General features: G+C 37.7%; 1 protein-coding gene and 1 non-coding gene across 8 annotated transcripts in view; one reads left to right on the top strand and one right to left on the bottom strand.

Annotated features, from left to right (window-relative positions):
- Positions 1 to 24,784, bottom strand: part of GOLGB1 (golgin B1) — an 85,816-nt gene that overhangs the window by 19,297 nt on the left and 41,735 nt on the right. For all 7 annotated transcript variants that reach the window (XM_067738737.1, XM_067738738.1, XM_067738739.1 and 4 more), the window contains 4 exons: positions 16,834 to 16,948; positions 14,110 to 14,183; positions 6,645 to 11,848; positions 3,864 to 5,775 (listed from right to left, as the gene is read on the bottom strand). In XM_067738737.1, the coding sequence (XP_067594838.1) occupies positions 3,864 to 5,775; positions 6,645 to 11,848; positions 14,110 to 14,183; positions 16,834 to 16,948 (7,305 nt within the window). The remainder of the gene's footprint in view (positions 1 to 3,863; positions 5,776 to 6,644; positions 11,849 to 14,109; positions 14,184 to 16,833; positions 16,949 to 24,784) is intronic.
- TRNAG-CCC (transfer RNA glycine (anticodon CCC)) lies at positions 11,917 to 11,989 on the top strand. The gene has a single exon. It is a non-coding gene; the product is annotated as a tRNA-Gly (tRNA).

Genomic DNA, 24,784 nt, shown 5'->3' with positions numbered 1-24,784 from the left:
AGAGATAAATTAAGAATATATATCCATGAGAAAAAAAAAATCTTTAGAAATCAGGAACATGATAGCAAAAATGAAAACTTCAATATAGGATGCATATGATGAACGTGAGAAAATCTTCCCAAAGTAAAGCAAAAACAATAAAAAAGGTAAGAAAATTATAGAGCCAATCCAGAAGGCCCTACACCTAAACAACAGGATTTCCAGGGAAAAACAGGCAATAGAGAAAAAGGATGGGGGAAAATGGTAAAATAGAATTCAAAAGAATTGCCCAAAATTGATGAGCATGACTTCTTAGATTCAAAGGACTAGACAGAATGATAAAAATAGACCCACACCAAAATACATTATCATGAAATGTCAGAACACACAAGACTAAAAGATTCCATTTACAGTTGACCCTTGAACAAGGAAGGAGTGGGGGTATCCACCCACTGTGAAGTCAAAAATCCATGTATACTATTGTTGGCCCTTCATATATGCGGTTCTTCTACTGAATATATCCGCTGTTCTGCATCCACAGAGCCAACCACCCACTGATCCTGTAGTACTGTAGTATTTACTACTGAAAAAAATCTACGTATAAGTGAACCCATGCATTTTAAAGCCATGTTGTTCAAGGTCCAGCTGTATTTCCAGAGAGAGAGAAAGAGATAAGAGATGAGGGAGAGAGGGAGAGAGACAGAGACAGAACTATCTCACAAAGGATCAAGGATCAGAATATCTTTAGACTCCTGAACCACAATGTAAGCTAAAAGGGAACAGACCAATGTCTTCACAATTTTGAAGGGAAATTATTTTCAGCCTAGAATTCTATACTCAGCCAAACTATCAATCAGGTGTAAGAGATAAGACATTTTCAATAAATTTACCTCCCCTGTATCTTTACTTAGAGAGCTGCTGAATGATTTATTCCAACAACATCATGGCACAAAACCAAGATGAGGAAAACACGGAATACAAGAAACAGGAACTCTAACACAGGAGAGAAATGGAGGGAGATATTCTAAGATGAAAACTGTGTCCTAGGAGTACAGGGCAACTGATTCATTTAAGAGCAAAAAAGAGATTCCAAGAGAATTTTCTTCCTGAAGACTAAATAGATAGGAATAAACATCTTGAAAAATGTGGATTAAATGGCAGTAAATCTGGCGTTAATTACATTGATAAGTACAAAGAAAACTAAGTAAGCAACAACAACAAAAACACAGTTATTCACTCCAGGAAAAACAAAGGTGTTGAGGAAACTAACAGTAACACATGTCTCAGGTCTAATAGCATTTGTAGTCATAAAAATGTAGACATTGAATATTGATTTAATCAAAATTAAAATTAAATTACATCAGGACAATGGGGAAGGGGTTGTATATTGAAAATGTACGTGTATACTGTGAAAACAGAGGGAGTGGGCTTGCCTGGTGGCGCAGTGGTTAAGAGTCTGCCTGCCGATGCAGGGGACACGGGTTCATGCCCCGGTCCGGGAAGATCCCACATGCCGCAGAGCGGTTAGGCCCGTGAGCCAAGGCCGCAGAGCCTGCGCGTCCAGAGCCTGTGCTCCGCAATGGGAGAGGCCACAACAGTGAGAGGCCCGCACACCGCCAAAAAAAAAAAAAAAAAGAGGGAGTAAAGAGAACTAAACCCTGTTAGCATATAAGAAAGTCAACAGCTAATGCAAAGAATGAAAAGCCAAGATGCACTATAAACATGATATTTAGCTACTGAGGAAACACCAAAATAACAAATTAAAAGGGTTGAAAGCAGATTGCCTCAGAAGAAGGAGAAACAGGGTTGGGAATGCTACTGTTTGTTTTTCTTATCAAACATTGTAGAATTTAGTGACTCATCAAATATATGTGTATAGCTTTATCTTTTAACCCAAAACTAAAATAAAAACATATTTTTGTTTTGTTTTAAAGCAAACATATATTCTTTATGCAATCCACTCACTCCTCTAGTCCAGATACTCTAAATGTTACCTTTGGAATAGAGCAGATCATCAGAAAGCTGTGTGTCTGGAACTGCATTTTAGCCACTTGCAGAGGTAACTTCAGTGAATTACTCAAAATTCTTTTGCTATGCACTTACATCAAGGGACAGCTAAATAAAAATCCTATAAAACAATTATTATATTTACTGTAGAGAAGTAAAGAATGTTTCATAACTTCATAGTGACCTCCCTATGGAAACACAGAAGGAATTTCTTACAGGCCTCAATACTTAAAGAATAACTATTCTTATCTGTTCCAAGTAGTTTTACTTTCTTCCTTTTCCCTAAAATATGGACACTGCAATTCATACACAAGGTTTTAAAATTCCATACTTCTGATGGCTGCCAGACCTCAGAGCAAAATTAGTGGTCCATCTTTCTAATAGGATATTGTGATAGCCCTTTGGGATAAGTTTACTCCTAAACTAAACTTACTTCTGGTTTAATCTTTTTCTCTCAGATCCTAATTTTCTTTTCCTTCCCAGTTCCTCACCTTATATTACCTTGAAAAACTGTTCATATCTTTATATGCTACCTCAAATCATTTTCAGACTGAAATAAGTATAGACAAACAAAAAGGCACCTCTAGAGATTTGCTCTACAGCCTTTAGGTAGGGAAAATCCTAAGGAAGTTTGAACACATATGAAAACTCCAGAATGTTTTCAGAGTTGTTTGTCATGCCCTAGTAGAATCCTAGAATCCCCTGGGTTAACTCCTTGCCACTTAGACCCTCGGACTTTATTTGCGAAACTTCCCTTTGACTAATTACATAAAGAAAACCAAAGTCACCTAAGCTCCGTTCAGACCTAGCTCATCTCTTGGGTGGTCCTGAGGGAAAGGAAGCATAGTGTAGGCAGAGGTGACAAACCGCTGGCCTAGGCTAAATGTTTAAACTGATAGTGATTGAAATAAGTTATTGTACATGCAGCCAGTGGCTAAGAGACTAGAAACTTCAATGCTCATGAGACAGACTGAGAACAAGATATGTGGAAAAGAAGATTTGATGGACAATTAACAATACATTCAGTAAGTATGCAGAAGGGCCTCAGCGGCTGTAGCAGAGCCTGTATGCAATATCATTGAGTCAGACTGTCAGGCCTTCATGTGATTTATAACCCTGCCTAGGCTTTATGACTTGTTCATGGCAGATATAAAAGCCTCAGTCTCAAAAGTTCCTATAATTTCCCTACACGACAATTTCACAAAATAGAGAAAAGTGTTTTCAGTAACAACACATATAGAGAATATACATCAATTTTTGATTATCTACCATATGATTAAATACCCTTCTGCTAAAAACCATGGGAAATATGAACAAGTATAAGACATGACACATTTACCAAGAGTTTACAATTTAATTGTGGAAATAAAAAATAAGGGTATAGAAATTAAACACACACACACATACACACACACCCATATATATCAAGGCAATATGGGACAAAGGAAAAGAAAAGCACTAGGGAAGTACAGACAGAAGGTAATAGACAATCAAGCGGTCTGGAAATGTAGCCAGAGGATTTGAGCTCTGGGGCAACCTTTAAAGAGTAGGAAATATGTGCCCAAAAAAGGAAAATGGAGAGGACATTTTGGTTCAGAGGACAATAACGTGGGTAAGTAGATCAGTTTGTGGGTGAGTAAATCAGTTTGGCTGAAATGAAGAGGATGAGTAGAGAAGCAGTAAAAGAGGATGCTGGAAAGAGAGGCAAAAACAAACTATAGGGTATTAAACCCAGGCTAAGAGGTTTGAATCGTCCTAGAATGCCCAGATAATATGAATAAATTTTTTTTATCATTTTCTATAAAAATGAAAATCAATTTAAAGAAAGTTTCAAAAACTCTCAAAAGAAGATTGGAAAGAGAAATCTAGATACTCACTAGTCGGTCTCGGTCATTTTGAAGTGATGACATAGCTTTTTTTAAACTCTGTACTTCATCTGGGCTGGTTGAAGGTGGGGCTGCAGACCTCTGCTTCCCTTCCTCTGACTTGCGGAATTTGTCCAGTTCACTCAACAGGCGATCTCTCTCATTCTGTAGACTGGCCATAGCCTTGGAAAAGGACTGCACTTGGTTGTAAGAGTCTTCTAGTTGTGAGGACAAGTGAAGCAGTTGGTCATCTTTGGATAGAAGCTGTTGGTTAAGTTTCTCAAGGTGGGGCAAGCTGTTATCCTCAGTGGAGTTAACTGGAAACGCAGCTTTAGAAACAAGAACATCTCTCTCTTTGCTTAAGAGGCCTTGCTCTTCTCTCAGCTGTGCCAACTCCTTCAGACTGGCCTCATATTTCTTTTTCAGTTCCTCAACTTCCTCATTGGCATGATCTCTACTATCTTGTAGGGAACTCATTGACCTTCCAAAAGACTGGATTTGTGCTGTGAGACCTTTATTTTCTTCGGTGACCATGAGTAACTTCTGTTCCATCTCTACCAGATCTCTTGCTAGCTCCGCCACCCTCTCTTCTGCTGTTTCAGTTTCATTTCGCATTATCCCTGCATCATGATGAAGATGCTTTAATTCTTTCTTCAGTTTATCTTCAATTTCACCTACCTTTTTGGCAGCTTCCTTCTGAACACGAACCAATTCCTCTTCCAGTTCTGTAATTCTCTTCTGAGACAAAGAAAGGGTAGTATTTAACTTCTCTACCTCTCCTTCTTTTGCTTTTAATTGGGCCTGGAATATTCCTAAAGTACCTTCTTCTTGCAAGGCTGTCAATTGTTTCTTTAGTTGGGATAGAGATACTTTTAAGTTCTCAATCTCTTTAGATAAACCTCGTTTCTCCTCCTGTAGGGCAAGAGAGAACCTCTGCAGCTCCTCCTTTGCTTCCTCAGACTCCTTGAGCTTTTCTTCTAATTTAGCATACTCACTTTTCACCTCCTTAGTCTGCTGAAGTTGAGCTTCAAGGAGCTGCTTTTGCTGACAGTCCTTCCTTGATATCACTTGGTTCAGGTCTTCTCTATATTGGATCAGTTCTGCATTGAGCTTGGCATTCTCAGAATTGAGATCATCCATATGACTTCTCAAGCATCGAATTTCTTCCTTCAGCTTATTATTCTCAGTAGCAGCATCCTGGATGAGTTGGTCTTTTTCCAAGATCACAGAGAGATGTCGCTCTTCCAGCTGTTGGTAGTCACCTACTATACGGTCTCGGTCATCCTGGAGAGAAGACATGGATTTAACAAAGGAATTCAACTGAGCCTTCTGTTGCATGTTCTCCTTTTTCATGTTTTTCAGTGTTTCCATAAGCTGATTGGTTTTGTCAGCAGCTTTTTTGTTCTCTTCTTCTAAAACAGTATTCTCCTCTTCCTCCTGGGACAGCAGATTTTCCAATTCTTTAATTTCTTTTTCATGCTGCTGATGCAGTTCAGCAACTACTTGGACTGCCTGTTCCTTGGCAGAAAGCAGGCTTATAATCTTCTGCTCTTTCATGTTTATTTCTTCATGCAGCCTACTGGTCAGTTGTCTGGAGGCCTGAAGATCTGTCTCTAGCTGTTCATAACTGAACTTACAATTTTGGATATCAGCCTCTTGCTGCTTTATGATCCCTTCCAAATTTTCTTTATTTTCCTTATATTTTTCTAAAGAGTTATTTAAATCAGTTGACTGGTCTCTGAGAATCTTCATTTCTGATTCCAACTTAGCTAATTCATCCTGAGAACTACGGTATAGATGTTGAGTCTCTTCTAGCTGGGAAAAAAGTTCTTTGTTTTCTCCCTGTAGAGTATCACAGATCTTCTGCTGAAGCTGGACTTCTGTCTGAGCTTTGGACTCCCAAATCTGCTTGTCATGTTCAAGCCTAGAAAAAGAGAGAAGGTCATTAATTACAGATTTCAAGGGAAAAGTACTTGATGCCTAAGGAACACATACTAAAACATGTACTCAGATCTACAAGTGAATAAATATTCATAATTGAAGGTGTTCATCTTTTTAATAAAGAGGTATTAGCTCTACTGAATGTTCTGTATTAAAGGTATATTGCACCTAAGAATTCGTATAAAAATAAACTCCAAAGTATGTTGCTAATTTAGTGACATGACCTTGGACACTCTAAAAAGTGCCCCCAATTTTGTTCTTTGCTCTAGACAAGCTGTTGTCTGGCCCCTTAACGGAATAATCTTGGTATGAGAGGCAATGAGGAGACCTGTCTCAGAGCAGAAGGATCCTACTAAAAATGAGAGTACAAAGTGTGGGGGACACTGTTATTTCCTGAGCTTGAAAAGTGATATGAAATTGGAGTTTGAAGAAAGTAACTCTAGCAGGCATATGCAGTATGAATTTATGTGGAATATGAGGAAGAGAAAAGAGGAGATCGTTTCAGAGGCTAAGGCAGTAATTTGAGAGTACAATAATATGTACTATGGTAAAAATTCAGACAAGGATAATGGAAATGAGAAGAAAGGAAGAAATCTAAGAGATCTCTCAATAGAAAGATGGGTAGAGAAGCAGATGTAAATTTTTCATGTTAATACAAGTTGTAGCAGAAAGTCATTTGTAAGTCATTTGCAAGAGAGCGAGAGAGACAGAAGTGAGAGGGAATACATCTTCAGGGAGAATTTAAACCAAAATCAGTCCCATAATATTAAAGGGAATAGAAATAGTTTAAATAGAGACTTCCTTTGCCTTCAATTACCTTTGGAAGAGCAAAAAAAGTCATCATTCATTTACCTGGAAATGTTGATCTTCAATTCCTCCATGTGGATGGACATCTGCCTAAGCTGATCCTTTAGAACACTGAAATTCTCTTCTTTAAGTCTAATTTCTTCTTCTTTGGTTTGAATAGCAACACTGAACTTCCTCTCCCATTTCTTGGCTTCATCTATCACCCTGTCCCGATCATCCTGGAGGGAAGACATGCTCTTAGTGAAAGCTGCAAGCTGGGCCACAGTACTATCCAAGTTTTCCTGAAGTTGCTTAACTTCCTTGTCTTTCTTGTTCAAAGTAACCTGAATCTCTCCAAATGTCTCTTCTAAGTGGACTTTTTCTCTATGCAAAGCATCCAGTTTCTCTTGCATATTCTTCTTCTCTTTCAGGTGTTTCTCCTCTACCTGCTCCAGTCTTCGCTCAAGATCTTCATCCTTTTGTTTCATTTGGCTTTTAACTGATTCTTTATTTGACTGAAGCTCCTTTTTCAACTTGAAATTGTCTGCTAGGACCCTTGCTGCTTCACTTTGAGTGTCATCTAGCAGTACTTTGAAGCTAGCTAATTCTGTTTCTGCCTTCTTGCGATGTTCATTGGCTTGAGCCAGATTTTCTTTGGTTATTTCCAAATCTTTTTGGGACTCAGTCTGAACAAATTCTAAGGCCTTAACAGTTCTCTCCAGAGCACTGATTTTCTCTTGGTACCTAATGCAATCCTTCTGCAGCTGCTTTACTTCTTGCTGTTTTTCTTTTAACAGCTCCTGAAGTTCCTTTGCATGACTTTTATTGCCAGGCCCTTTCTGAGCACCTTGTATTTTCTCCATATATTCCTTTCGTATTTCTGATTCCACCTTAGTTTTCTCCTTGACTAACTGCTGCTTTTCTTCTTCCAATTCACTCACACACTTTTTAAGGTTCTGCATTTCAGATTCTAGTAGTTCATTTTTGATTTGGGCATCTGTAACATCCTGATAATAATTCCCAATGCTTCCATTAAGTTCTGCTAATTGATTCATAAGCCTCTCTTCCAAATCATCTTTCTCTTCCTCTGCTGTCTCCTTTAGCTTGGTAACTCTGGCAAGTTCTTCTTGGATTTGCTGATTTAATGAGTTTATTTTGGTTACTTCTTCCTGAAGCATTCTTAGTTCAGCATCCTTAGCTGATATTTGACTCAATAAAGCAGCTCTCTCATTTTCTAAAGTCTGGCTAAATTCCTTGTCTTTCTGCTTGTCCTCCTCTAATTCAGTGATTCTTTCTTTGAGCTGATCCATCTGCTGTAGGTAATTATTAATTTCATCATGTAAGCTGACATTCTCACTTATATCAGGCTTGGCACTGTTCTCTGAATGAATGGATTCTGAATTTTCAGACCTTGGGTTCATACTTGGAGAGCTTTGCTCATGGGCCTCACCTGGAGCAGACTGGGTTGCCTCTTCAGTGACAACCATCCGGTTATCATGTTTCTCAGTGGCCTCCAGGCTAGCTTGTTTGGATACATTACCTTCTATCTGATGCTTTAAATCCTGAACCTCTTCACTTAAAGAGTCCTTCTCCATCATTAAAGCCTCAAACTCCTTAGAAAGGGTTTTATACTCTGTTTGGACCCTTTCTAGTTCCTCCTTCATGTCAGAATTGGAAGAAAGAAGTGCTTCCATACTATCTTTAGATGTACCTCCTGCAGGGTGTACCTCTGCTCTAAGCCTCTCATTCTCTTCTTCCAACTCTAGGATTTTCTGCTGTTTAGATTTAGCAAACTTTCTCATCTTTTCTTTCATCTCCTCCATTTCCTGTTTAGCTTCCTGCAACTGCTTTTCTGTTTCTTTCTTGTTTCCTTCTGTGCTTCTTAACTTGCCGTATAGTTCTTGCTTCTCTTGCCTCACAGTTTCTACCACATGCTGAATCCTTTCTGCCTCATTACTAACATTCTCATAGGACTGCAGAAGAATTTCATATTCCTTTTGTAACTCTTTGTGTTTCTCTTGCCACTCTGTTATTTCTGCAATCTTAGAACATTTCAAAGATTCAATTTCTTTCACTAAGTTTTCCTTGTCTTCAGTAAGACCCTCCAGAGCTAATTTCAGACTTTCACAAGAACCATTGAGACTTTGATTTTCCATTAACGATATGTCCATTTCTGCAATGAGTTTGTCTCTTTCTTCCTGAAAAAGAGCTAACTTGCCTAAGAATATATCTTTCTCTTTATTTTGAGCAGAAACTTGGTTTTCCACATCTGCCAGAGACTGGGTGAGATGTTCAATGTTATCTCTGGCCAAAGACAACTCCTCTTGGAGACGTTTGTTTTCTTTTAGTACTTCTTTTCGGGAAATAAGGGCAGCTTGCAGTTTCCTCTGTATTTGTTGCTTTGCTTTACTTTCTTCTCCAGTCTCTTCTGGTTTCTGCTTCATTTCACAAAGCTCCACCTGTAACTGCTTTATCTTCTCATCATGTTCTTTGGCTTGCATTTCCAGTTCTGTATGCAGAGCCTTCACTAAATCCTCTTGTTCTGTTATCTCTGTCTGTACTTTAGTAAGGGCTGTTTCCTTCTCACTAAGCTGTCCAGAAAGGTATCTAACTTCTTCTTCTTTTTTGCTTATGAGTTTTTGCAGTTCATCTAGTTCAGGCTGTAATTCTCTTAAATGTTCTAATCCAGTGATTTCTAGTTGACTGCTTTCCAGTTGTTGCCTCAGGCTTTCTGTGTGGGCTTCAGCTTCATGGGACGCTGCCTTCAGACTCTGGATTTCTAAATTCTGTTTATTTATCTGCTCTTGTAACTGAAATACCTCTTCTGATTTTTTAGTCAGCTCACTTATTGTAGAGCTAACCTTCAACTCTAACTTTTCTTTCTCAGTCTCTATTTCTTTCAGCTGTGTCTTAATCTGGGCAATAGCAGTATTGCCCTGCAGACCATTTGTATCTCCAGGATGAGAAGGCCAGTCTGGGTACAAGTCAGACTCTGAAGCAGGTTGAGCAGGTTGCTGCTCTGTGGCTTTGAATAAAGGTTCTTCTAAACCTTGAGTGGGAGAACCTGGAACCTGCTGGCCACTGCCTGGGAGTTTTCTGTCCGAAGATTCCTTTACTTGAATCTGTAGTTGCCTTAGTTGGTCCCCAATGTTCTCATTTTCCTTGCTTTGCTCATCAAACTGTTCTTGCAAGCGATTATAGTCATCTTTCTGTTGCTTGAGCTCCTCCCGAAGATGTCTTTCTTTCTCCTGTGCCTTTTTTAGAATCACCTTGCGAGAGGTTAATACTTCCTGTAGCTTCTTTTGAAGTTGCTCCTTTTCTTTTTCAAGGTCCACTATTTTTTCTTCCAGTTCTGGTTTCCAGTGTTCTCCACTACCTGCACCAAGTGGACTGATGGCTGCTGCTACTTTTACAGGTGCTGCTGACTCTCCATCACCTGCATCCTTGTTACCTGTGGTTAACTTTTGGATAACTGTTTGGTTTTCAATGATTTCTGCTTGGAGCAGATCTATTTGGTTTGTCTTCTCTTGCAAATTCTGATTCATCTGTTTGACCACAGCCTGTAACTGTTCTTCAGCTGCTGCCTTTTCTTCCAAATCCTTCCTTATCTGCTCTAGTTCCACTTCCTTCTCAGATATTACCTGTTTTAAAGATATTACCATTTCTATTTCTCGGCACTTAGAAGTCATACATTTTTCTGAGTCTTTTTTGCTTTCTTTATCTTCCTCCATTTCCCTCCTCTCACTCTCACTGAGTGGGGTGTCTTTCCTGGGTTCATCTTTCACTTTGGCCAATTCCTCTTCTAATCTACTGACTCTCTGTAGAAGTTCCTTTCTGTTAATAAGAGCAGCCTGGAGCTTTCTTTTTCTCTGCTCACTTTCTTTCTTTACAAGGTCTAATTCATACTGAAGTTCTTCTTTACTTATTAGCCCTACTGGGTTCAGCTCATCATAATTCTGTTTAATGCCAGAAACAGTTTCTTTATCTTCTTCCACCTGCTCTTTTTTGGCCTCTTCAGCTCTGGATAATAAATTCAGCTGTTCTTTAAGAGTCTTAATTTCAACCCCAAGAGAAAACTTCTCTTCATTAAGCTGAACCATTTTCTCCATCATACTAAAGCTGATTTCTGTCACTTGCTGATCCTTCTCCTTGATGGTTTGTTGGAGGATTTCCACATCTTTCTTTTTCTCTAGTAAGAGTTGGTCCATTTTTGCTATTTCAAGTTCCTTCTGTGAAAGAGCCTGTAAAAGTTCTTCCACCTTATTTGAGATATCCCGCTCACGGTCTGCCCCCTCGAGCACTTCACTTTCCTTCTTCTGCAGCTGGCTCTGCAGGCTTTTGATCACTGTACTCTGCTCGGAAAACTGAACCTGCACATCATCAAGTTCGTTCTGTAAAACTTCAATCTTTACATCTTTAGTTTTGGCTTCTATGCTGAGACTGTGGATCTGTTCAGTGAGCAAGTTGTGATGAGCAGTCTGGCTTTCATAGTCAAGTCTTTTTTGCCTTTCTGCTTCTGCAAGGTTCACTTCCAGTTGCTGTACCTGAGCCCTCAGTTCCGTTACCACACTAAGTTCCTTCACCTGAGAAAGAAGTTGGTCTCTTTCTTCAGACAAAGCAGTGAATGCACTATTGGTGTTTTCAGCATTTTTCTTAAACTCTTCAATCAGCTGGGTTAGGCTGCCTATTTCCTTAGCTTTCTCATCTAAATTTTTCTCATAGATCTCTTCTGCTTTATGAAGGTTTAGCTCAAGCTCCAAAATTTGACCTTTTAGCCTTTCCAATTCATCCTGGTGATACTGACAAATACCTGATACCACAGAAGGGGATTTATCATCATCATCCTGCTTTGCTGATTTTAATTCCATTCCAGTGTCACTTAAAGATATTTCCTCAGATGTTCTGTGTTGGTATTTAGTGTTCATCTGTTCTTCTTTCTCAGTTGTTGGAAGACCGCTCTCTCCATTTGGCATGGGGGGAAAATGTTGCCCTGTATCTTCAAGCAATACTGTCATTTTAACTGGAGGTATTCCTTCACTCTCTGTCTGTTTCATTTCTTTTTGGTCAGGGACCTCAGGGTCACCGTCTGCCCTTTTGCCTTGAAGCTGCAACTTAAGGAATGCAATCTCCTCTTGGGCTTCTTTCATTTCCAACAATAAAGTGGATAGTTCTTTATGCTTCTGAGAAAATGTGTTCTCCAGGACATCTTGTCCACTTTCCTCAGCAGAAGAGCTGCTCTTGTTGAGCCTGGCAATATCAACCATGCTCATCTGTTTTTAAAAAAAGAAAGAAAAAGCCTCAATCAAATGTTTTATAGAAAAGATCCTAAGTAGGGACTTCCCTGGTGGTCCAGTGGTTAAGACTCCGCACTCCCAATGCAGGGGGCCCAGGTTCAATCCCTGGTCAGGGAACTAAGATCCCACATACCACAACTAAGCCCTCATGCCACAACTACTGAGCCTGTGCACTCTAGAGCCTGTGCACCGCAACTAGAGAAGCCTGCGTGCTGCAACGAAGACCCAGTGCAGCCAAAATAAATAAATCTCCAATATAAATAAATAATAAATAAATAAATTTATTAGAAAGAAAGAAAGGGAGGGAGGGAGGGAGGGAGGAAGGAAGGAAGGAAGGGAGGGAGGGAGGGAGGGAGGGAGAAAGGAGCCTAAGTAAAAACTGGTATTTTGTACATTTTCCAAAACCTAAAACTTTTCTGTCCAAACCTTCCTAACATAACACTGCTAAATACTTTTAAAATCAGTTTTCCCAACTTGGACCTCTGAGGGCATCCTGTCAATGCTGCACTGAGGTCATGTCATATTCATAACACTTAAGGAAACCTGAGACTCATTTTCTAAATATTCCGCACTTGGGAAATTTTCCTTCAGATTAAAACTACTTATTTCTCCTAAGAACTGCTTAAAAATAAAAAGGGAAGCAGGAAATGAATTAAATTTTTGTTTCATCCCATGCCAAGGAGGAAGTTAGGGATTCCTTTTCCTAAACTATCTATTGAAATGGGAAGTATTAGATAAGACAGCCATTAACAGACAAATATCAAACAAGTTGATTGAGATAAATTGCCAGGATAAAATAATCAAAAAGGAGTTCTGTTGGGGATTGGGAAGACATTATGGACCTGTTTTACAAAATATTAACCAAGTTACTATTACAAGGATTACTGTGTTAGACTGCTCAATCCACATAAATTATTCTATAATTGTTTTCTTGGGAAACAAAACCAGTGAATCTCATGGCAAATTTAGTATTTTATTAAATGAGTTTGGGGACATGGGTCCAATCCCTGGTCTGGGAAGATCCCATATGCCACAGAAAAACTAAGCCCGTGAGCCACAACTACTGAGCCTGCGCTCCAGAGCCCGCGAGCCACAACTACTGAGCCCACGTGCTGCAACTACTGAAGCTTGTGCACCTAGAACCCGTCCTCCACAATAAGAGAAGCCACCGCAATGAGAAGCCCATGTACCGCAACGAAGAGTAGCCCCCACTCGCCACAACTAGAGAAAGCCCACGTGCAGCAACGAAGATGCAACACAGCCAAAAATAAATAAATAAATAATTTTTTTTAAAAAAGGAAGTTACATTATTCCCCAAAGCCATTTATGAGTCTATCACTGACTTGTTGATTGGAAGGACAATTAAACACAGTACAGCTAACAGTAATCTTAAATCAGCAGAATATTGAGCAACCATACATTTCTTACAGTAATTTTTAGGTTATAAAAAGCACCATTCTCTGACAATACCCTTTTTAATATAATCCTAAGTGAAACTGTGCCAACTGGGGAAGGGGATTTGGGGAGAGACTAGAGACTTTATCTAATCTCTTCACTGAGAAACTTATCTGAGATGGGCAAAGAAGCTGAAATAAATGATAACCTAGCATGAAAAATGGGTTATCAAATCCCAAGCAAGTGCTACTGTACTTGCGTTGGTTCTGAACAAACAAAAAAATTCCAAATATTTAGAAACAAGTGAGAGTAAAAGATAAATAATAAACATTACAACTCTTAAACCTCACTTTCCAGGTAATGTAATTCTCTATCAACATTAGAAAATTGCAGAAAAGCTTAGGTTTGAAATTACCTCCCTTTGATTGAGCTCATATTCTGATTATTTTAAGAATGCATCGGTCTTCCCTGGTGGCACAGTGGTTAAGAGTCCGCCTGCCAATGCAGGAGACATGGGTTCGAGCCCTGGTCTGGGAAGATTCCACATGCCACGAAGCAACTAAGCCGATGCACCACAGCTACTGAGCCTGCGCCCTAGAGCCCACGAGCCACAACTACTGAGCCTGCACCCTAGAGCCCGCGAGCCACAACTACTATGCCTGGGCACCTAGAGCCTGTGCTCCACAACAAAACAAGCCACCCCAATGAGAAGCCCGCACACCACAACGAAGAGTACCCCTCACTCACCGCAACTAGAGCAAGTCCACGCACAGCTACGAAGACACAACACAGCCAAAATAAACAAAATAAATCATTAAAAAAAAAAAGAATGCATCACTTACCTCACTGACTTCTCTATCTGCCTCTCCAGTTCTCTTCTGAGCCTCTAGGAGAGTAATCTGAGAGCACAGTTTTTCTGAAAGTCACAAAATAAATATCCTTAGAAGATAAATGTAGAGTGTTTGAAAAAAACAGAGGTATGATTGTGTATGTGGCTATTTGAGATGCATGAAATAACCAAGAGGAAAGAACAGATACAATAGTTTGGGGGAGATAAAACGTTTATTTTATTAAAGAAGTTGCAAAAGAAGATGAGAAGATGAGATATAAGATAGAATGGTACTAGGTGTTAATTATTAACCTGAGTGAAGTATAATAAATAGTGGAAGGCTTTAAAGGGAATAAAAATGCCAGAGCATATGACAAAAAGCAGCTATTTCTGTGGCATAATTTGGGACTTCTAGGGCAATAAATTTAACTTAATTTATCTATAACCCTCTGTATCCATATTATAATGTATTAATATAGCACTTATAATGTCTTCAACATTCTTTCACATATTTTCATAAGGACGTCAAATTTTAGCACTAGAAGGGAGCTATCCAATCTCCTCAATGACCATATGAGGAAACAAAGAAATGCCATGACCTACAGCTAGTTCATAGAGCTGGGATCAGAATTCAGTCTTCTGAGTTCCACCCCATGTTTACAAAGTGTGTATTTAAAAACAGTAGTAGTACCTTGGAGGATAAAAATATTGAGTATTAATAAGCCCCCAAGAAGTTTATACTCTTTCTGAGAAGTTAAGACAAATATACTAAAGAAACAAACAAAAGAAGCATATTTTTTACACTACATCCAAATGTCTTAACGTGACCTACATGATTTGACCCCACTTATTCTACAAACTCCTCTGCTTGTACTACCCCTTTTTTGCTCACTCTAATCCCAAGAACACTGGCCTTCTTTCTGTCTGCAAACATATCAAATTTATTCATACTTCAGGGTGTTTGCACTGCTCTTCTCTGCTTGGGATTCGATTTGCTCAGCCTCTTTTTGCATGGCTGTCCCCTTTTCATCATTCAGGTATCAAGTGCTCAGAGAGGCCCACCCTAACCACTCTGACGCTACTTTCTTCTTCCCCCAGGCACATGTGCAGTAGCCTGTTCTATTTTTATCCTAATACTTATCACTCCCTGAAATTTTCTTATGTATATACATGTTTATAGCCTGTCTTGTCCTCTAATATGTTCAGAGCAATATGCTTAGCAACTAAATTAGTGCCTGGTACATAGGAAAGGCACCATAGATATTTGCTGAATGAATGAATGAACATTTATGAAACGAATTCAAGACTGTATATAATATGTTCAGACATTTCACAAGATTATTTGAGGAAGGAGCACAGTGGCAGAAATGGAAGCACAAAAGGTGAGTTTAATAGAATATGACTCATAAAGCAAAGGTAACCTATGAGACCAGACCCAAAAACTAATACAGAAAACAAGTCCAGTGACCCCTGCAGGAAAGAACAAAGAGAATGGAACTCACAGAACCTCTAAACCACAGTGAGCTACATGAAAGTGATAGGGACTGCTTGCAAAACTACAAAATAAGCATCACGGATAAGATCTCAAAGAAGTATTTTCAGTGGGTTGAATAATGAACTGAATTTGTGGCGTTCTTTCTTTATCAGCAATGGTGGGACTAGTCTAATAAAGGTATACGATCCCTAGTTTATAGCTAAGTGGAACTGTAAGACGGTTAAGTTGGAAATATTGGCTATAGACTTTAGGAAATGGTACAAACTTTATTTGGTATTCATTCTCACTCTTAAAGATAAAGCATGGTAGTCAGTTACTCCAGGATAAAATAGATAAGTAAAACGTTATTAACTAGAAGTTATTAAAACCATAAGGTCCTTATGAAGCAGGTGACAAATGGAAGGAGGTATTATCTTCATTCTTACTAACTCTTCACACACAGTCCAATAGAATAAAGTGCTAAATTTAGTTCAATCAAACAAAACTTTATTCAGCAGCCACTCATTTGCCAGGTACTATTCTAGTTCCTGGTAAAGCAAAAGACGAAAAAAAAAAGGGCCCCTGCCTTTGAAGAGCTTATACTTTATCTCTAAAGAGCTTATAATATAAGACATAAAATTATAAATAGATGATCTTAATACAATGTTAAAAGAATGCAATTTGGAAGCACAAAAATGCATTTAACCCAACTTTGGGAAATTAGGATCGACTTCCTGAAAAAGATAATGGCCTAGTTGAGGCCTGAAACATGAGTAAGAATTAGCCAAGCTAAAGAAAAGGGATAAGGTTCTAAGCAGTATATACTATGAGCAAAAGCCAAAATGGTTTCTACCTCTGAACCTTTATTTATACTGATCTCTATTATCTCACCCCACAAATTTATTACTGGGAAAGTCTTTTCTCTCTTTATTTTGGCTATTTAAAAATTCATTGTCTTATTAAGGTCCTATTCAAGCCATACTTCTGAGAAGATTCCTTGGCCACTCCAAAATGAATATAATACAGATCTCCTGCAGCATCTATAGCCCATACTGTAAAATGTTATACAGTATGTAAACACTGGTATTGTGCTTAAATTGTTTAATGTGTATTAATCCTAACTTCACTAATTACCAGCCATGCTGTCTAAGATCTTTATTATCATAGAATCAGAGAATCTACATGTTATACATATATAGTGATAAAAGTAGAGGCACTTGTGGGTTAAGAAGTCAGAGAATTATGGTTTTCATTTATACGTACCATTCTCAGCTTTCAGCTCCTCCAGCTCTACAGAATTAAAGAGCAAGGCTCCCTTTTCATTCTCTAGTTCTACCACTCTCTTCTGCAAAAAGGCAATACTCTCCTCAGTGACTGCCTAAATTGTAGAAAGACAACAAATTAATGATTCTCCAGTACAAAACTCTCATACTAATGTCCAGACAGCCTCTGGCATTTTTGTCTTCTAAAAGTTCTCCAGCCATGAAAATACTTTTAAAATAGCATCTACTTATCTGCCTAGGTAACCTTTAAAGTAATACTTTTCATCTGAAGACAGAAAGAGAAAATCTTTCACACAAATTTGCAATTCATTGGCTTTTGAATTTAAGACTGAAGTCTGGATTACAAAGAGAGAAATTCCAAGTCTACTGCACATGAAAGAAAATTTTCAGAATCCAAAAAACTAAAAGTGCATTATGAGTTCTGGAAAAACTTCAAGTAATCTAATATATGTGTAATTGGAGTCTCCAAAGGAAGGGAGAGGGTCAAAAAATATATTTGACTAATTAACAGCAGAAAATTTTCCAAATTGATGAAAACTATAAACATAGAGATTCAAAGTCCAAGCAAAAGAAACATGAAGAAAACTATGCAAAGGCACATCATAACCCAAGTGCTCAAAACCAGTGATAAAATCCTAAAAGCAACCAGGAAAAAAAAAAAAAGACAAGGATGACAGATTTCTTGTCAAAAACAAAATGCAAGAAAAAAGATAGTAGAGTAATAGCCTTAAAGTACTGAAAGAGAAAAAAAAAACCTATCGATGTAGCTTCTCTAGTCAGCTTTTAACAATATCTTTTAAAAACAATGGAGAGATAAAAATGTCTTCGAACATACAAGAGCTATAAGAACCCATCACCAGCAGACTTGCATGCTCATGACAGTACACCCACATTAAAAGAAGTCCTTTAGGCAGAAGGAAAACAAAACCAGATGGAAATATGAAACCACACCAGAGTTTGGCAAAATTTAGAGCCTTCCACCTGTTTTTGTAAATAAAGTTTTATTTATGGCCTAAAAGCCTAAAATATTTACCATTTGACCCTTTATGGAAAAAGACAGCCAACTCTTGATCTATCCTAAAGAAAAGTACCAGAAATGGTAACTGCAATGGTAGTTAAGATTTATTTTCTTATTATTTGAATCTTCTAAAAGATAAATGACTAAACAAAAATAAAAATTTTTGTTTATAACATGTTATATTTTTGTACTTTTTGTTTATAATATATGCATAAGTAAAATAATAATAATATAAATCCCAAGAGTGAAGAAATAGAAGTATATAATTGTAAGGCTTTTATTCTATACTTGAAGAAGCACAATATTATATGTAGGTAACTGTGATAAAAATGCAGACTATAATCCCTAATGCAGTCACTACCATAAAATAAAGAATTATAGCTAACACGCTGAAGAGGGAGAAAAACAGAGTCATAAAAAATACTCAACCAATTTTTTAAAAGGAAGGAAAAGTAAAAAAGTAAAAGACAACAGTTGGAAAAATGGAAAACAAATAACAAGGTGAGAGACTTAAAACTATATCAACGACAACATTAATGGAAACGGTCTGAACACTCCAAGTAAAAGGCAGAGATTGACATACTGGATAAGAAGTAGGCTCAAACTCTATGCTGCATATAAGCTTTAAATATAAAGACAAAAATAAGTTAAAGAGTGAAAAAAGATACACCATGCTAAAACTACTCAAAAGAAAAGTGGAATAGCTATATTAATATCAGAAAGAACTACATCTCACAGCAAAGAATGTCACCAGGGATAAGGAAGGTCATTTCATAATATCAAGGGGTCACTTAATCAAGAAGACATAAACATCCTAAATGTCTAAGCCCCCAATAACACAGCGTGAAATACATGGTGTAAAAACTGATAGAACTGTAAATAAATCCACAACTATAATATGGGATTTCAATAATTGAGGCAGAAAAGCAGCAAGGACATAGTACACTTGAATAAGACTATCAATCAACTTTACATGATTGGCATTTATAGAACATTCCAGCAAACAACAGCAGACTACATATTATTTTCAAGTACATATAGAACATTTACCAAAACAGACAACATTCTGGGCCATAAAACAAGTCTCAATCAATTCTTAAAGAGCCAAGTCATATAAAGTATGTGCTCTGACCACAATGGAATTAAAATAAAAATCAATAACAGAAAGACCTCTAGACATATGACTCCCAAATATTTGGAAACTAAGTAACCCGGGGGCAAAGAAGAAATTAAAAGGGAAATTAGTATTGTGAACTGAATGAAAATGAAAATACAACAGAACTTGTGAGACACTGCTGAAGTAGATTTTTTGGGGGGAATTCATAATGCAAAATGTCTATATTAGAAATAAGAAAGGTGTCAAACTAATGGCCTCAGCTTTCACCTTAAGAAGCTAAGAAATGAGGATATCAAATCCAAAGTAAACAGAAGAAAGGAAATAATAAAGATCAAAGTAGAAATCAATAAAATAGAAAACAGAAAACAAGGCAGAATCAATGAACTCAAAGCTGGTTTTTAGATCAGTAAAGTTAATAAACCTCTGGACAGTCTAACCTGTGTAAGAAAGAAAACACAAATTACCAATATCAGAAATGGGAGAGGTAACATCACTACAGATTCTATACATATTAAAACAATAATTATAGACTATTATGAATAACTTTATATAAATTTGCCTACAAATTTGATACTTTATATGGACAAATCCCCTAAAAGACATAAAACACCAAAGCTCACTCAAGAAGAAATAGATAACCTAAACAGCCAAATAGTTATGAAACAAATAGAATTTTTAGCAAGTGAATTCAAGAAAGTATAAGGATAATATATCACTACCGAGTGAGGTTTACCCCTGGAACTCTCATACACTTCTGCTGGGAATAGAAAATGGTAACACCACTTTGGAAAACTGCCAAGGTCTTAAAACCTCCCATATGATCCAGACACTTCACTTCTAGGTATTTACTGAGAGTAAAGAAAGCACAGGTCCAAACAAAGATTTGTAAAAGAATATTCATAGAAGCTTTATTTGTAATAGCCAAAAATTGTCAACAATCCAAGTTTGTCCATCAACAAGTAAATGGATAAACAAATTGTGGTAGGTACAATATCCTCAACAATACAAAGGAATGAATTCTTGCTGCATACAATAGGATGAATATCAAAATAAGTATGCTGAGTGAGAGAACCAGGAAAGAAAAAGAGCACATAAAATTTATTAAAAATACAAACTAATCTATAATGACAGAAAGAAGATAAGTGGTTGCCTGGGTAGTGGGAGATGTGAGAGAAAAATTAAAAGGGGGCATGAGAAACTTTGGGGGGTGATGAATATGTTCATTTTCTTGATAATGGTGATGGCTTCATGCATGTCAAAACTTATCAAGTTGTACACTTTATAAGTATGCAGGGGGCTTCCCTGGTGGCGCAGTGGTTGAGAGTCCGCCTGCCGATGCAGAGGACACGTGTTCGTGCCCCAGTCCGGGAAGATCCCACATGCCATGGAGCGGCTGGGCCCCGTGAAACATGGTCGCTGAGGCTGTGTGTCCAGAGCCTGTGCTCCGCAACGGGAGAGGCCACAACAGTGAGAGGCCCGCGTACCGCAAAAAAAAAAAAAAAAAAAGTATGCAGGATTTCCCTGGTGGTGCAGTGGTTGAGTCCGCCTGCCAATGCAGGGGACACGGGTTCGATCCCTGATCCGAGAAGATTCCACATGCCATGGAGCAACTAAGCCTGTGCGCGACAACTACTGAGACTGTGCTCTTGAGCCCGTGTGCCACAACTATTGAAGCTTGCATGCCTAGAGCCTGTACTCTGCAACAAGAGAAGCCACTGCAATGAGAAGCCTGGGCACCACAACAAAGTGTAGTCCCCACTTGCCACAACTAGAGAAAGCCTGAGTGGAGCAACGAAAACCCAACGCAGCCAAAAACAAATAAATAAATAAACAAATAAATAAATAAATAAACTCTTAAAAAAAAATCAGTCTAGTTTCAAGAGTTGGAAGGCAACCTGATGACTAAGACGAGATGTTAGGCTCCTGGTTTTAAAGATGGAAGAACAACCAGGAACCAAGGGTGTAAGTAATACAGCTCTAGTCACTGGAAAAAATGAGGAAATGAATTCTTCCCTAAAGCCTCCTTCCCTGCAGCTCAGCTGACATCATGACTTTTGGCCAGTGAAACCAATTTTGATTTCTGATTTCTAGAATTCGAGGAATCTCATAACTTTCTGTTTAGAAGAACAACTAAATCATCCCAATGAAGAAATAGCAATCAAAACACCAGCCAAGCCACAAGAGAAGGGCATGTGATTATGTCAGCAAACTCAAGTCATCCTACTCCTGGCGCCAGAATTGAGTTGAAAAAGCCTCCAGATAATTCCAACTCTCAGCTTTCAAGTCAACTCCAGTCTTTGATTCTCCTACAGAAGGCTCCAGACTTCAGGGAGAAAAGAGCCATCCTCATCATTCATTCCTCTCCAAATCTCTGGAACACAGAATTGAAAAGAAAAGAAATCCAGAATTTTATGCCTCCCTCTTTGTTCTTTCTCAGGACTGCTTGGCTATTCCAGATCTTGCAAGGACTTCCATTATTATGTTGAATAGGAGCGATGAGAGTGGGCACCTTTGTCTAGTTCCTGATCTTGGAGGAAAAGCTTTCAGCCTTTCACCATTGAGTATGATGTTAGCTGTGGGCTTGTTGTATATGGCCTTTATTACATTAAGCTACATTTGTCTATGTCTAATTTGTTAAGAACTTATTATTATGAATAGATATTAAATTTTGTCAAATGCTAAAAAAAATCAGTCAAGTTTCAACAACTAGACAAAAATCAGTCAAATATAATTTGAATAATACTATGATTTAAGTGATATTTATAAAATGTTACAGCCAGTAACTACAGAATATACATTTTTTACAAGTGCACAAGCTACATTCACCAAGACACCCCATATGCTATGTCATAAAACAAGTTTCTATAAATTTCAAAGCACTGAAATCATATAGAACATATTACCTGATCATAATGAAATTAATTAGAAATCAATAATAATACCTAGAAATAAAACCAAATATCTGGATATTAAATAACACACTTCTAAATAATCCATGATCAAAGAAGAAATCATAAGAAGAATTAGAAAACTCTTCAAAAACTGAATGATAACAACACAACATATCAAACCATGTGCTTAAGAGGGAATTGTGTAACTTTAAATGTTTAAATGAGAAAAGAAGATCTGAAGTGTTTGATATAAAGTTACACCTTAAGAAGTTAGAAACAGAAGAGCAAAGTAAACCCAAATAAATAGAAAGAAATACCAAAGAACAAAAATCAATAAACGTGAAAACAGACCAGCATTAGAGAAAATTGACAAGGCCAAAAGTTGGTTCTTTGAAAAGATTTTTTTTAAAAGTCAAATAATTTCTAGTTTAAAGTCTCATCAAGAAAATGAAGCACAAAGTGGGGAGATGTTGGCCAAACAGTAGAAACTTGCAGATCGAAGATGAAAAAGTTCTGAAGATCTAACGCCCAACACTGTGATTATAGTTAACAATAATGTATTATATAGTTCAAAGTTGCTAAGAGACTAGATCTTAAATGTTCTCACCACAAAAAAGAAATTGTAATTATGTGCCATGATGGAGGTGTTAGCTAATGTTATGGTGGTAACCCTATTGCAATATATACATGTATCAAATCAACAAGTTGTACACCTTAAACTTACACAATGTTATATGTCAATTATATCTTAATTAAAAAAAAACAATAGGGATTGGGGTAGGGGTGGGTATCACTACAGAGCGTACAAGCATTAAAAGGATAAAAAACGGAATACTATAACCAACGTTATAACAAAAATTTGACATCTTCAATGAAACGGACAGAACAAAACAAAACTAAAATCCAACTGGCACAAGATGAAAAAGAAAATCTTATTAGTCTTATATCTGTAAAAGAAATTCAATTCATTATCAACTCCAGACCCAGATAGTTTCACTGGTGAATTCTTTCAAATTCTTGAGAAATAATACCAATTTTGCACAAACTCTCAAATAAAAGGGAACACTCCCCAATTCATTTTTTTTTATGCCATAATAACCCTAATACCAAAATCTGACAAAGTACTACAAAACAAAGGAAAATCTTCATGACCAAAACAAAGACCAATATCCTTCATAAGTACAGATACAAAAATGCTTCCCAAAATAGTAGTAAATCAAATTCAGTAATATATACAAAGGATAATACTTTATGACCAAGTTGGGTTTATCCTAACAAAACAAGGTTGGTTTAATAGTCAAAAATTAAAGTAATGTACCATATGAACAGAAGAAAACCCATATGATCATTTCAATAAATGCAGATAAGGCATTTGGCAAAATTTAATACGAATTCTTACCAAATTAAGAATAGAAGGTAAAGTCCTCAATCTGATAAAAAAGATTAATGAAAACTTGAAACTAGTAACACAGCTAATGGTAAAATATGAAATGCTTTCCCCTAAGATCAGGCAAAATGCAAGAAGGCCCAGTCTTACCACTTCTATTAAACAGTGTTATGAAGGTCCTAGCCATTGCATGAAAAAGAAATAAGGGCATAAAGATTAGCAAGGAGTAAGTAAAACTTGCCTTTATTTGCAGATGACATGATTGTTTATGTAGAAAATCCTAAAGAATCTACAGAATGAGACTAGAATTAATAAAATAAATATCAAGTTCACATAAGCAAAATTCAATTATATACTTACATGAAAGTGCAAACAGTTGGAAAGGTGAAATTAGAATAAATTCCACCTACAACAGCATTAAAAAATATGAACTATTTCAGAATAAATTTTAAAATGTGCACAACTCCTCCAACCAAAACTACAAACCATTGCTGAAAGAAATTAAAGAAGATCTTAATAAGTGAAGAGAGATACTATACTCATGGATTGAAAAGTTCAGTAGTATTAAGATGTCAATTCTCCCTAAAGTGATCTATAGATTCAACACAATGCCAATTCAAAATCCCATCCAGCTTCTTCTTTTTTTCAAATAGAATTTGAGATAGTTGATTGTATAATTTCTGTAGAAATGCAAAGAACTTAGAATAATCAAGGCAATCTTGAAAAGAACAACAAAGTCAGAGGACTTATACTACCTGACTTCAAGACTAACTACAAACTACAGTAATGAAAACAATGTGATACAGGCAGGAGCAGCAAGCAAAGGAACTTATCACTTGTTCTCACTCCGCCCTGCTGTAGCAGGGGCCCCAGTAAAGCCTTGCCTGAATTTCTTGTCTGGCCTCTAATCAATTTCTATTGATTGGGGAAGGCCAAGAACTCTGATCAGTATCAGATTTACAGTGCTCAGTGTGGAGCAGTTGTCCTCTTTCAGGGAGAGGATCTGGGCACCCCCAGGACCACTGAATGCAGCTTCCCTGTGGGTGACAAGTAGCCACCTGAACCTCTTGTTTCAGTGTCACCATGTTTGGGGGGTCCCTCTCCTGAGATGGCCATGCTGGACGACTGAGCGGGCCTGGGGATTCTGGTGGCTCCCCGCAATGAGACATCTATCTCCATCAAGGAGGCCCGGGTGGTCCTTGACATAGCAGGTAAGAAAATCAATTTTTTAAGTGATAATGGAGCCACTTACTCTGTCCTGATCTCTCACACTGGGCCTCCTTCCTCCAAAAGCTGTACTGTGACTGGTGTTGATGGAAAGCCTCACACCCGTTACTTCACTGGGCCTCTCACTTGCCTATTTGAACAGTGTTTGATCTCATGTGCCTTTTAAGTTGGGCCTGAGTGTCCTATCCCATTACTGGGGAGAGACCTTCTGGGCTCCCTTGGAGCCATATTACAGTTAGGAGGCCCGAAGCAGCCCCTTATCTTGATTCTGACTGAGACAAATCAACTGGA

This window comes from Pseudorca crassidens, chromosome 5, assembly GCF_039906515.1.
Source record: "Pseudorca crassidens isolate mPseCra1 chromosome 5, mPseCra1.hap1, whole genome shotgun sequence".
Classification (NCBI taxonomy): Eukaryota; Metazoa; Chordata; class Mammalia; order Artiodactyla; family Delphinidae; genus Pseudorca; species Pseudorca crassidens.
Note: the sequence above shows the minus strand (reverse complement) of the source record. Positions and strands in the feature narration are given on the sequence as shown.